The sequence below is a fragment of the Piliocolobus tephrosceles genome, chromosome 4 (assembly GCF_002776525.5).
Source record: "Piliocolobus tephrosceles isolate RC106 chromosome 4, ASM277652v3, whole genome shotgun sequence".
In the NCBI taxonomy this organism is placed as follows: domain Eukaryota; kingdom Metazoa; phylum Chordata; class Mammalia; order Primates; family Cercopithecidae; genus Piliocolobus; species Piliocolobus tephrosceles.
Window position 1 is genome coordinate 127,209,482 of NC_045437.1, and position 12,771 is coordinate 127,222,252.

Genomic DNA, 12,771 nt, shown 5'->3' on the forward strand with positions numbered 1-12,771 from the left:
TCCTGAAGCATTTTATTATTTATTTATATATTTTTTAGAGATGAGGGATCACTATGTTGCTCAGGCTGGTCTTGAATTCCTCCCGCCTCAGCCTCCCAAAGTGTTGGGATTACAGGCGTGAGCCATTGTGCGCAGCTTATTAAACCATTTTATTGGACAATTTTTCTAATTTCTACATTTCTTCTGAATTTAATTTAAAAAATTCCATTTTAAAATTCAACCATGTATTAAGATCTAATAAAATAATTATGAAAAGCAATTCTGACTGATAGTCCCTGTTGGTCGATCAATGAGGACATATTATAAAAAAGGTAGCTTATCAATATTATACCAATGTGCAAAAGAGACATTTTAGAGAGAGATTTACCACTTTCTAAACAGTATCTTTTGTGATTCTGGGGACAAGGTGGTGTGGGTAGGGTAGAGATAATAAATACTTCTTATATAGAAGCATTAATGTAACTTCATAAAATACAAGTTGAAAAATTAATTGGTTAAATGACTCACTGTGTAATTTTATTTCATATTACACAAATATTAATCAAATGCTCATTAGACATGTAGATGACAAGCAGTATATGACAAACTCTAAAGAAATAGTTACATGCAGAGTTTCTCAGATTTTCAGTGTATTTAAGAATTAACTGAAGAGTTTGTTAAAAATGCAGGCTTAAGGCCAAATCACAGATTATAATTTCATACAAATAGGATGGAGCCTAAGAACCTGTAAATTATTAAACAACTGATTAAAAATGGAGCGGTTCCTATGAAGTTAGGCTCGTTCTTAAATTTCTTATTTCAGCTAGACAAGTGGAAGGATAATAGGTGAGTATTATCAGAATTGAAGTAGAGGCAAGAATAAACCAAGGTGTTTTAGCCTAGCTAAAGAAGCTCAGACTAGAAAAGACCTCCAGGATCAAGCTGAAAAATCTGGGGATTAGACTCTTGAAACTAAGGTTTCAGAACAGGAGAATAATAATAATATGATACTGACTTTTAAAGGAATATTAAGTTGATGAGATGCATTGCAAGCTGGAAAGCCAGTGAGAGGGTTCAGAATGAGGTGATAAAGGTGAGCATTAGGTAGGAGGTATTTACAAGAAAGAAATAAAATCTCAAAAGACACTTTGGTAAAAAATGTTCCTTTCACATATTTAAGGATTGGCAGTTAAAATTAAATACAACATTATAAAATACCATGTCAAACATAATAACAACATCAATAACAACAATACGAATGAAATAATCTTCAACAGGTTTTTCAGATGTTTACTTCCATGATTCTTGTCACTCCATAGGAGCTCAGTAACAGTTTGTACTGCCTAGAAGAATTATTGAAAAGAAGTATTAGTAATCTAGATTAAAACGAATTTATCCATCGCTATAAACTAAAAAGAGGCCTAGTATCTTCTCTAGGCAGACGAAGCAATATATTCTGCAAGATAATTTTATTTACATGTCTTTATCATTTCAACCAATTTTAATTTATTGTGAAAGACAAACATTCACAGTCAAGAAATAAGAAATTTACTTCTCCAAAACTACAAATTAGAAAATGATTAAGGACCTAAGAGACATTTAGGTTAAAATGCTAAGGGTATTATAGAGGGAGTAAAATTGGGGAGTATGGACAGGGGCAAAATAATCAGGCAAAGCTTCAAGGAAGATATAATTTGACCCAGCCTTGAAAAACAGGCAGAATCCAGGTATACAGAAAAGAAAGTATAGGAGGAGGAAAAAAAACAGTCATTTGTACACAACAATCTCAGTAAGAATTGCTTTTATGAGAAGGTGTCAACAAATTTTCACAGTTCATAAGATGGATGTCTTACTAAATGCTGTGAAAGCAAATCCAAAGGAAGAGGACACTTTTATATATTTATTCATGTCTTACCTTCTTTTAATGGGGTTTTCAGGGCAAAATTTTCTTTACTTTCATGATGAAAAGCCTTTGAAGGATCAAAGTGTTTGATACCTAGGACTTTATTCAATTCCTCTTGAAGTTTTGTCTCACTTTGTTTTTTTTTAGCAAGCTGACAGCGAAGTTTTGATACTTCCTAGGTAAAAAAAAAATAATAATAATAATAGGTAATAAACAATTATTAAAGATTATGTCAGTGAAATGTGTTACCAATGTTGTGGGCAAATTCCAAAGTTGTTTATGTACTATCACAATCACTGCTAGACAGACGCTTTAAGACTGAATTACAAAATGACTTGAAACAGCTGTGACAAAGGAGATACAGTCTTTTAAATCTCCTTGCCAAATCTCCTTGCTACAAAGCTATTTTTCTGATAAAAGTTCAACTCAAAAGTAATTGCTGAGATGGACTTCTGGCATGACAGCATGAAAGTTCTGCTGACCTGCTCCCTAGTGAAACTAAAAGTTATAAAATGTTAACCAGTTAAAGCCTCTGAAAATTGACCTTTAAGGGAAAAACAGCAAATGAAGAAACGTCTATTCAAGAAAATCTGCAAAAATTTGGTGAGAAAGATGAAAGTCTGCAGTATTTAAGCCAAAACTCCTTCCCCTCTTCCCACTCCCAGCTTAGCAAGGCAAAGTCCATGCCAGACGGCTACGGTCAAAAGCACAGGGCCCTCTTTTCCCCCAACTATGAGTCAGAAGCTTCCCTCCCAAGAGGACCAGGACATCAGAGTTTCTCATCTTGTCCCCAGCTCCCTGTGGCTGTGGTTATATCTTGGACAAATGCAGTTGTGAGGTGGGGGATCCCTTCCTCCACTCAGCCCCATTCATGGAACAGGGGCTCACCTTGGGCACAGCGTGTTGAAAATGCTGGGCCCCTGATCACCCTTTCTCTGGCTCATGAGGGGGATGGTTCTACACCAGGAGAGGTGAGTCAAGAGGGCCTGAGGCGATTCCTCATCTCTTCCCCACAAGTCCACTGAAAACTCAGCTCCTAGGGCAGAGATGTCTCTCAGAGAGAAAACTGCCATTGTCCCCAATTTCAATTCTAGTTCTGGCTCAGAGATATCGTCAGGGGAGGGGGAAAGGAGGGCGGAAAAGACAAGTAGGCCATAAAACAGGTAGCTCCTCATTTCTTTTCAAAGGAACTGACTTCGCCTGCAACAGAGCTTGGAGAAGCTGAAGCCTAATGGTGCTCTAAAGCAGGGGTCCCCAACCTCTGGGCTACAGATGGATACCCGTCCATGACCTGCTAGGAATCAGGCTGCAGAGCAGGAGGTGAATGGTGAGCCAGGAAGCATAAGCATTACCCCCTGAGCTCCTCCTCCTGTCAGATCAGCTTCAGCATTAGATTCTCATAGGAGTGTGAACCCTATTGTGAACTGCACGTGTGAGGGATCTAGGTTGCATGTGCCTTATGAGAATCTAATGCCTGATGATCTGAGGTGGAATAGTTTAATCGCAAAACCATCCACACCAACCAATCACGAGCTGGGTGACCCGTTCTGTGTAAAAATTGCCTTCCACAAAAATGGTCCCTGGTGCCAAAAAGGTTGGGGACCATGAAAGAACAGTGGTGGTTATAGTGATAGAGAATTGGGAGGAGATTTAAGATATAGGCTCAACAGCAGACTAGTTAGTTTGCAGGAGAAAACTAGGGAATAAGACAGCTGGGACAAGCCCTTCTGTAGTCAGAATAAATATCCAGCACTGCTCTCAGATGCAATCCCTACAGAGGGGCCAGAATTTGGTTGGATTAGTTGACAGAGCAATTTATGCCCTAGGGCACTGTTGAAAATAATAAAGCAAGGAGCCAGGATCTACTGGAGTTTACAGCCCACTATGTTCACAGAAAGAGAGGAAGGCAACCCTACCAAAGCAAGTGTCATCCCAGGGTAACTGTGGACATACCTAAAACTGTACCTCCCTGCACAGCAACATCAGAGGCACAACACTGTTGGGGTCTGGGGAAGTAGTAGGATAGGCTTCACTAAAATCATTGAGCTGCTCATCATTAAGCAAATAAGCAAATAAAAAGCCCCAAAAGGAGGGGGAGCTGTATCCAGAAATGCTACAATATATGATCTAAAAATTTACTCTCCATTGAAAAATTACAAGGCATGCCAGTAAACAGAAAAGTATAACCTATACATTTGGACTAAAGGAGAAAAAATGTCTTTGAGAGTAATTGGATGTTGGATTTTTCAGCCATTAAACAAGGGCTGAAAAACCGCCTACTGAGCACTATCCTGACTACCTGGGTGATGGGACCAGTCATACCCTAAACCTCAGTATCATGCAATGCACCTATGTAACAAATCTGCATATGTACCCCCACATCTAAAATAAAAGATGAAATTATAAAAAAGAAAAGTTCTTGGCCAGGTGCAGTGGCTCAAGCCTATAATCCCAGCACTCTGAGAGGCCAAAGCAGGTAGATTGCTTGAGCCCAGGAGTTCCAGACCAGCCTGGGCCACATGGCAAAACTCTGTCTCTACAAAAAGTAGAAAAATTAGCCAGGTGTGGTGGTGCACACCTGTAGTCCCAGCTACTTGGGAAACTGAGGTGGGAGGATCACCTGAGTCCAGGGAGGTCGAGGCTGCAGTGATCTGTGATTGCATCACTGCACTCCAGCCTGGTGACAGAGTGAGATCCTGTCTCAAAAAAAACCCCAAAACCAACCAAACAAACAAAAATAAAGTTCTTTCTCTACTAAAAATTTTAAAAAAGAAAGAAACTTAAATAAAAAAAGACTCAAATTACTAGAATCAGAAATAAAGAGGAGCCATTACTACTGACCTTACAGAAATAAAAGATACTATAAAGGAATACTGTGAACAATTATATACCAACCAATTAGACACATTTATAGAAAGACATAAACTACTCAAGAAGAAAACCGACTCAAGAAGAAAGAGATAATCTGAATAAGCCTGTATCAAGTAACGATATTGAATTAGTAATAAAAAAATATTCACAAGAAAAGCCCAGGTCCAGATGGCTTCACCAATAAATTCTACCACATATTCAATGAAGAATTAATACCAATTATTCAAAAACCATTCCACATAGAAAAGAAGGAACATTTCTCAATTCATTTTATGATGTCACCATTACCCTGATACCAAAATGAGACAGACATTAAAAAAACAAAAACAAAACAAAGAAAACCCACAGACCAGTATCTCCTAGGAATATGGACCAAAAAAACCCCTCAGCAACATATAAAAATAATTATATGCCATAACCAAGTGGGATTTATCACAGAAGGTTAGATTAACATCTAAAAATCAATTAATAAAACATATCATATCAACAGAATAAAAAACAAATTACATGATAATCTCAATAGAAATAGAAGCAGCACTTGATAGAATTCATCACCCTTTCATATAAAAATGCTCAACAAACTAGGAAACAGAAGGGAACTTCCTCAACTTGATAAAGAGCATCTGTGACAAATCAACATCTTTGTTTTTTAGAGATGGAGTTTCGCTGTTGTCTCCCAGGCTCAATGGCTCCATCTCGGTTCACTGCAACCTCTGTCTTCTGAGTTCAAGAGATTCTCCTACCCAAGTAGCTGGGATTACAGGTGCCTGCCACCACACCTAGCTAATTTTTGTATTTTTAGTAGAGGTGAGGTTTCACCTTATTGGCCAGGCTTGTCTCAAACTCCTGACCTGAGGTGATCCACCTGCCTTAGCCTCCCAGAGTGCTGGGATTACAGGCGTCAGCCACTGCGCCTGGCTGACAAATCAACATCTAATAATGTCACTCTACATACATCATATAGCTAACATCATATATCATGGAGAAAGACTGAATGCTTTCCCCCTAGATCAGGAACAAAGCAAGGCTGTCCATCCATTTTCATTACTTCTAAATTCAACATTGTATTATACTACAGGTTTTAGCCAGAGATATTAGACAAGAAAAAGAAATAAAAGGCATCCAGATTGGAAAATAAGTAAAACTATCTCTATTTGCAAAAGACATGATCTTCCACAAGAACATCCTAAGGAATCCACTAAAAAACTATTAGAACTAAAATGAGTTTAGCAAGTATGCAGGGTACAAGATAAATATATTAAAATCAATTGTATTTCTATACACTTGCAATGAACAATCCAAAAATGAAATTAACAATTTCATTTACAATAGCATCAAAAAGAATAAAATAGTAATAAATTTAACAAAAGAAGTGGAAAACTTATACTCTGAAAACTACAAAACATTGTTGAAAGAAATTAAATGAGATCTAAATACTTGGAAAAAATCCCATATTCATATATTAGAAGACTTAACCTAGTAAAGATAATAATATGTCCCAAACTGATCTATAGATTCAATGCCGTTCCCATCAGAATCCTAGCTGGTTTCTTTGTAGAAAAACTGATTCCAGGCTGGGCACAGTGGCTCACGCCTGTAATCCCAGCACTTTGGGAGGCCGAGGTGGGCGGATCACGAGGTCAGGAGATCGAGACCATCCTGGCTAACACAGTGAAAACCTGTCTCTACTAAAAATACAAAAAATTAGCCGGGCATGGTGGTGGGCACCTCTAGTCCCAGCTGCTTGGGAGGCTGAGGCAGGAGAATGGCGTGAACTCAGGAGGCGGAGCTGGTGGTGAGCTGAGATCGCACCACTGTACTCCAGCCTGAGTGACAGAGTGAAATGCCATCTCAAAAAAAGAAAAAAAGAAAAAAGAAAAACTGATTCCAAAATCACTATAGAATTGCAAGAGGTCCAGAATAGACAAAACCATATTGAAAACTACAAAGAGGACTCACGCTTCCTGATTTCAAAACTTAGTACAAAACAACGGTAATCAAGACAGTGTGGTGGCACACAGATGTATAGATCAATGGAAGACAGTTGAGAGTCTAGAAATAAACCCATACATGTACAGTCCAAATGATTTTTTAATTGGATGCTAACTCCATTAACTGGAGGCAAGAATATTCTCTTTAAAAAATAGTGTGGGGACTATTGCATGTCCACATGCTAAAGAATGAAGCTGGACCCTTACCTCACACCACATACAAAAATTAACTCAAAATCAATCAATAATCTAAATGTAAGAGCTAAAACCATAGATCTCTTAGAAGAAAACACAGGGGTAAATCTTCCTGACCTGGAATTTGGCAGAGGAGATAGATACCAAGGAACAAACAAAAAAATAGACACACTGGACTTCATAAAAGTTTTTTGGGTCAAAAGACATCATCAAGAAAGTGAAAAGACAATGCACAGAATGGGAGAAGATATTTGCAAATAATACATAAGAGACTTGTGTCCAGAATAGATGAAGAATTCTCACAATAATAAAAAGACAAATAATCCAGTTTAAAAATGAGCAGAGTCTGAATAGACATTTCTTTTATGAAGATATACAAATGGCCAGCAAGCACATGAAAAGATGACCAACATTATTACCAATTAAGAAAGTGCAAGTTAAGCCACAATGGGATACCACTTCATACCCAATACAATGGCTAGGATAAAGAAGTGAGATAATAACAAATGTTGGTAAGTATGTGGAGAAATTGGGACCCTCGTATACTGCCTATAGAATATAGACTGGTATGAGCCATTTTTGAATACAGTCTGACCTTTCTATGGCCATACCACCCTGAACATACCCGATCTCATCAGAATATAGTCTGATACTTCCTGAAATGATTACACGTAGAGTTATCAAATGATCTGGCAATTTCCCTCCCATTATTTCCCAGGGAAATAAAAACAAATGTCCATACAAAAACTTGTATATGAATGTTTATGGCTATTATTCATAATAGCCAAAATGTGCAAACAAGTGTTTATCAACTGACAAATGAATAAATAAAATGTGGTTTAACCACATAATGAATTATTAGGCTATAAAAAAAAAATAAAGTACTCTCCATGGTACAACACAAATGTATGGGATGTCAATTATATCTCGATACATGTTAAAAAATTTAAATGCTCAACTATTTTTGAACACTGCTTCTCTTTATAGCTTTACATCAAGGAGTTTGCAGTTTTGCAAATGGAAATAGATATGTAAAGCTTAATGCATTCATCCAATTACTCTACTAATTTTCAATATATTAAGAAGGTAGCTAGAAAACTGTAGAACATTGAAGGCCCATCTGGTCAACACTCTAAAATAAATCCACTAAATCGCAGCCCAATTTTCCTCTATAAACTGTTTTTTTTCTGATACCAAAGATTTTCATTTTATTTAAGTATTATAGTTAGAATAACCCCCATTCCCTCCAATATCTTTAATAAAATGAAATGTCACTTTACAAACCGATTTGAGTTGGCTATTTTCATCTTTCAACTTCACAACATGCTTGATTTTTTGTTTCAAATTCTGATGACCCAATAATTTAGCATATGAATCTCTTATTTTATTTAGCTGTTCCTGAGCTGCACCATGTTCATTCAACAATGCCTGTTTTTCTGCCTCAAAAGCATCTAGTTGTAGCTGAAAAAGATTTTTTAAATAAAGACTTAAAACAGTTTGATCATACTAGTTTCATGTAAACCATAAACACTAAAGAATATTAAAAACACAAATAAAAACAGGGTATGTTTACATATTCTCAGGGCTCTCCACAGATTCTCTACAAAAATCTTTTAAATTTTGTATTTTTCATTTTAAAGATCATTAAAACAGAGGAAAACACACAAGATAAAAAAGCCAGCTGGCCAGTTTTATCTGTATCAGTTAGATCACCACATTATAACCAATACTGTACTTCTATCTAAGTTCCAAAATCAGCATTTATTCTTTTTTCTTTTAAAAGATCAGTGTATTGAGAAACAATGAATATTTCCAATAAGGTAAGTCATATCACCAATTAAAATAAGTTAATTATCAAAAGCTCATACCAGGCAAGCCCTCTGAGCCAAACTTTTAAGTTCCTCATTACAGTTTTTTTTTTTTAAACCACAAAGGTTCCATTGAAAAAATTATGTCAATTAAATGTGTTAATTATACTTCAAAAATGTGGGAAAAAATTATGCATAGTACTTTAACAATAAACCTTTAATAGTGAGTTAAATTGGCACTGTAACTGCACAGCAAAATGATCTGGCAAAAAACCCAAGTCACTGTCCTCACTATATAATAGGGAACAAAGTGAATTCCTAAAATAAACACAAGTAAGTTTACTCCTAACTGACAAACCTGAAAAGGTTTTGTTTTATTATATAGTTCTTCATAGAGGAGACGCCACTTGTTAATTTCTTCAGTTAATTCTGCTGTTGTATTTTCTTTTCCAGCTTTTCTGCATGGAAAAATTAAATTGAGAAAACATAGTTATTTAAAAAGTAACATCGTAACTGAGTTACAAGGCACTCAGGCTCTAATCACAGAATACCTTCCTTCTTCATCTTCCAGCTGTTTTCTAGAGTCTTCCTCTTGTTGCTTGAGTTGGTTCTGCAAATCAGTTATTGTTTGAAGAAAAGAAACTGTGATTTCTTTAATTTCTGTTTCTTTTAATGCTGACTTGGTCTGCAGATCTAGAAGCATCCTTTAGTTTGAGAGAGAAGAGTTCACTAAACATTTTATAGCCATTTTCATTAATTTTTCCCTTTTTTTAAAAAAAAAAAACCCAAGGAACTCTTCAAGAAGCATCATTTTTTAACTGAGTAAATTCTTAATTTGCAAATATAAGATGGACAAGAGCAAGCCAAGGGACAGTTACCAGCTGGCTTTCAACATTAAATTGTCTTAATGGTTCTAAGGCCATTATTTGCTGTATATACCGTGCATATTCTTGATTTGAGCTCTCAGTTGCCAATATCTGATGCTGAACATCCTCTGCATTTTTTCCAGCCTTGGCCACTGTTTCCTGTAATGATGAGTTCTCCAGCTTAAGATCTTCTATCTCACTGGCTGTTAATGCTTTATAGCTTATTAAAAAGAAAAAAAAAGCCAAAGTAGTTTTCTAACTATTACATATGACAATCATAACTGATCAGTTTACATTTTATATACTTTTAGGTAAAACTAAAAAGTTTTTAATGTATTCATGCATTTAACACAGGTAAGAATTCAGTGTTCTGAGCTAAGTACTAATGAGTTTACATGGCATCTGCTGTGTATTCAAAGAAAAAAAAATCAAGTGTCTACTAGGTGCAGGAAGTATGCATACAAGAAATGGAAAAGAAATCAACTACCAAACATGAAAATTACTCACAATCAAAAAATAAGAAGTGAGACTAGAGCCTAATGAGTAAGAAAGGCTGGAGCAGAAGCTGGTGGCATGAGGGTCATCAGAGCAGGACACAGTGGGCTTACCTGGGGGATAGAGAGGAACCATTAAAGGTGTCCAAGTAGGGTCAGCTGTAGTGGCTCATGCCTGTAATCCCAGCACTCTGGGAGGCCGAGATGGGTGGATCACCTGAGGTCAGGAGTTCGAGACTAGCATGACCAACATGGTGAAACCTCTTCACTACTAAAAACACAAAAAATTAGCCAAGCGTGGTGGCGGACGCCTGTAATCTCAGCTACTCGGGAGGCTGAGGCAGGAGAATCACTTGAACCCGTGAGGTGGAGGTTGCAGTGAGCTGAGATAGTGCCATTGCACTCCAGCCTGGGCAACAAGAGCAAAACTCCATCTCAAAATAAATAAATAAATAAATAAAATAAAAAGGTGTTTAATTAAATGTGTAGCTCACTCTAGAGCTATGAAGAATGGATTAAGGCAGGGGAAAGAATAGAAAACTAAAGGATTAACTCAAACAATTATTTATCAGCTCAGGTGAGTGATAAAGGAGGCTCAGACTAAAGAGCTGGCAATGGAAAGACACAAGATCTCTTTTGGAAGCAGAGTAGAAAAATTCAAGAGATAGATTGAATATTGGGGGTTAGGAAGGGAGAATGAAGGATGACTCTAAGATTTATAGAATGAAAAGCTGGGAAGATGATGTCCCTGATTACAATAAAAAACAATGAGAGACTAGGGATAGAAAGCAATGGAAAGATCAAGAGTTGCTTTGGATAGTTTATTAAATTTGGATAATATTAAAAGACAGTACGATATCTGCTTGAAGATGTCAAGTGGGTAACTGGATATGTGAATATGGAGCCGTAAAAAAAGGTGTGGTTTGATGAAATAAATTTTAATACTATGAGTATATGGATGATGAGTGAAATAACAGAATAGATAAAAACCTCCTGAAGCACTATTCTTCAAACTAACGAGAAGGGAAATTCCTTTACAGGATTGATATTAGCAATAAATACATATGTATAATTTATATGTATATATTTATACAATCTATATGTTCTGATACAATAAAAATTATAAATAAAACATATACACATATAACTTATTTATCTATCTGTCATAATGTATCACATATGGGAACAGATCACTGGGGAAACAAGGTACCGTTTAATGAATTTAAGGTACAATTAAACTAGGCAATTGGCTGTCCACAGGGAAAACAAAAAATGAATTCGATCTCTATATTGCTACACACATAGAAATCAGTTCTAGGTGGAAAAATGGAAAATGAAATTTTAAAACTTTTAGAAGAAAACTAGTTGAATATCTTTACACCTTGGGATAGAAAGGTCTTAAATGAGAAGCCAAAGTGCCCACACACAGACAAATATTTTAACCATATTGAAATCGAGAATTTCCACTCATCAGAAGAAACCAAAAAGAAAATTAAAAAATAAGCTAAAGTGGCTGAAGATACCTGTAACCCATATGGCTGATAAAGAAAACCTCTACAAATCAATGAGGAAAAGATGATAACCCTATAGACAAATAAACAAAAGTCATAAACAAGCTTTTTATGGAAAAAGAAAGATGAATTATCCACAATAAGAAGCCATTTTACACTAAGTACACTGGCAAAATTTAAGAAGTCTAATAAGCTTTGGCAAAGAAGATAAATGGACTTATATAACACTAGTGGCAGTGCAGATTCTTACTCCCACATTGGAAAGTGATTTGGTATTAAGTTTTAGAGTTGAACATTCATATACCTTTGGCTTTAGAGAAATTCTTACCTACGTGTATACTTATAGTCACTAAATAACTAATAATAACCAAACAAATGGGAAACAACCCAAAGTCCAAAGAATGAATAAATAAGTTGTGGTATATTCATACAATAAAATACTAATAGCAGTGACTATCAACAAACCATAGCCTCAGACAACATCATTCAATCCTGAAAACACACATAATGCAGAATGGAAAAATAAGTCCCAGGAAACAGTATATACTATGATGACATTTTCTGGTAAAGTTCAGGGAGAAGGAAAATTACATAATGCATTATTTATATGGATATATGTGTCATAAAATTATAAAACACAGGGGAGAAAAAGCAAGGAAATAATGTAGACTTTGGCACAGTGTTATCTGTTCAGGGAAGGCATGAAAATGGGATGGTAGAGGAACTTATACATGGATACTAAGTTGTTGAAAATCTTTTGGCTTACTGGTTGTCTTTTATAGGTTCATGCATGTCAGTTTTATCTTCAAGCTCTATAGTTTATGTACGTTATGCATTCTTTTGTATTTACTAAATAAAAGAAAGGAACCTCTCTGCCAAAATGATAAATAAAGCAAATGTGATAAATAAAAATGTTAACATTAACATATAAGTATTCATTATATTGGCCTTTGTAATTTGTAGTTCCACCCAAAATAAACTTTTTATTTAAGGAGAAAATAAGTAGAAGGCATGAGAGGTGAGGAAGTGGATATAGAGACAATCTTCTCTGTCAAGAGAAGGAAAAGGAGAAGGAAAAGGACTGAAAAGGAGTAGAATTCTGGGTTAAGAAGGGAATGACTGGTGGTGTTAGACAGCTGCAAAAGGAAGTTAA

The 12,771-nt window shown here is 35.9% G+C and overlaps 1 protein-coding gene across 3 annotated transcripts in view; it reads right to left on the reverse strand.

Moving 5' to 3' along the window:
• Positions 1–490: 490 nt before the first annotated feature.
• The window catches only part of HMMR (hyaluronan mediated motility receptor), a 33,587-nt gene continuing 21,306 nt past the window's right edge, over positions 491–12,771 (reverse strand). For 2 of the 3 annotated variants that reach the window (XM_023218883.1, XM_023218882.1), the window contains exons 13-18: positions 9,687–9,833; positions 9,299–9,451; positions 9,106–9,205; positions 8,224–8,400; positions 1,895–2,057; positions 491–1,322 (exon numbers count right to left, since the gene is read on the reverse strand). In XM_023218883.1, the coding sequence (XP_023074651.1) occupies positions 1,303–1,322; positions 1,895–2,057; positions 8,224–8,400; positions 9,106–9,205; positions 9,299–9,451; positions 9,687–9,833 (760 nt within the window). In that variant the 3' untranslated portion in view covers positions 491–1,302. The remainder of the gene's footprint in view (positions 1,323–1,894; positions 2,058–8,223; positions 8,401–9,105; positions 9,206–9,298; positions 9,452–9,686; positions 9,834–12,771) is intronic. The other variant, XM_023218884.1, reaches the window with a different exon arrangement.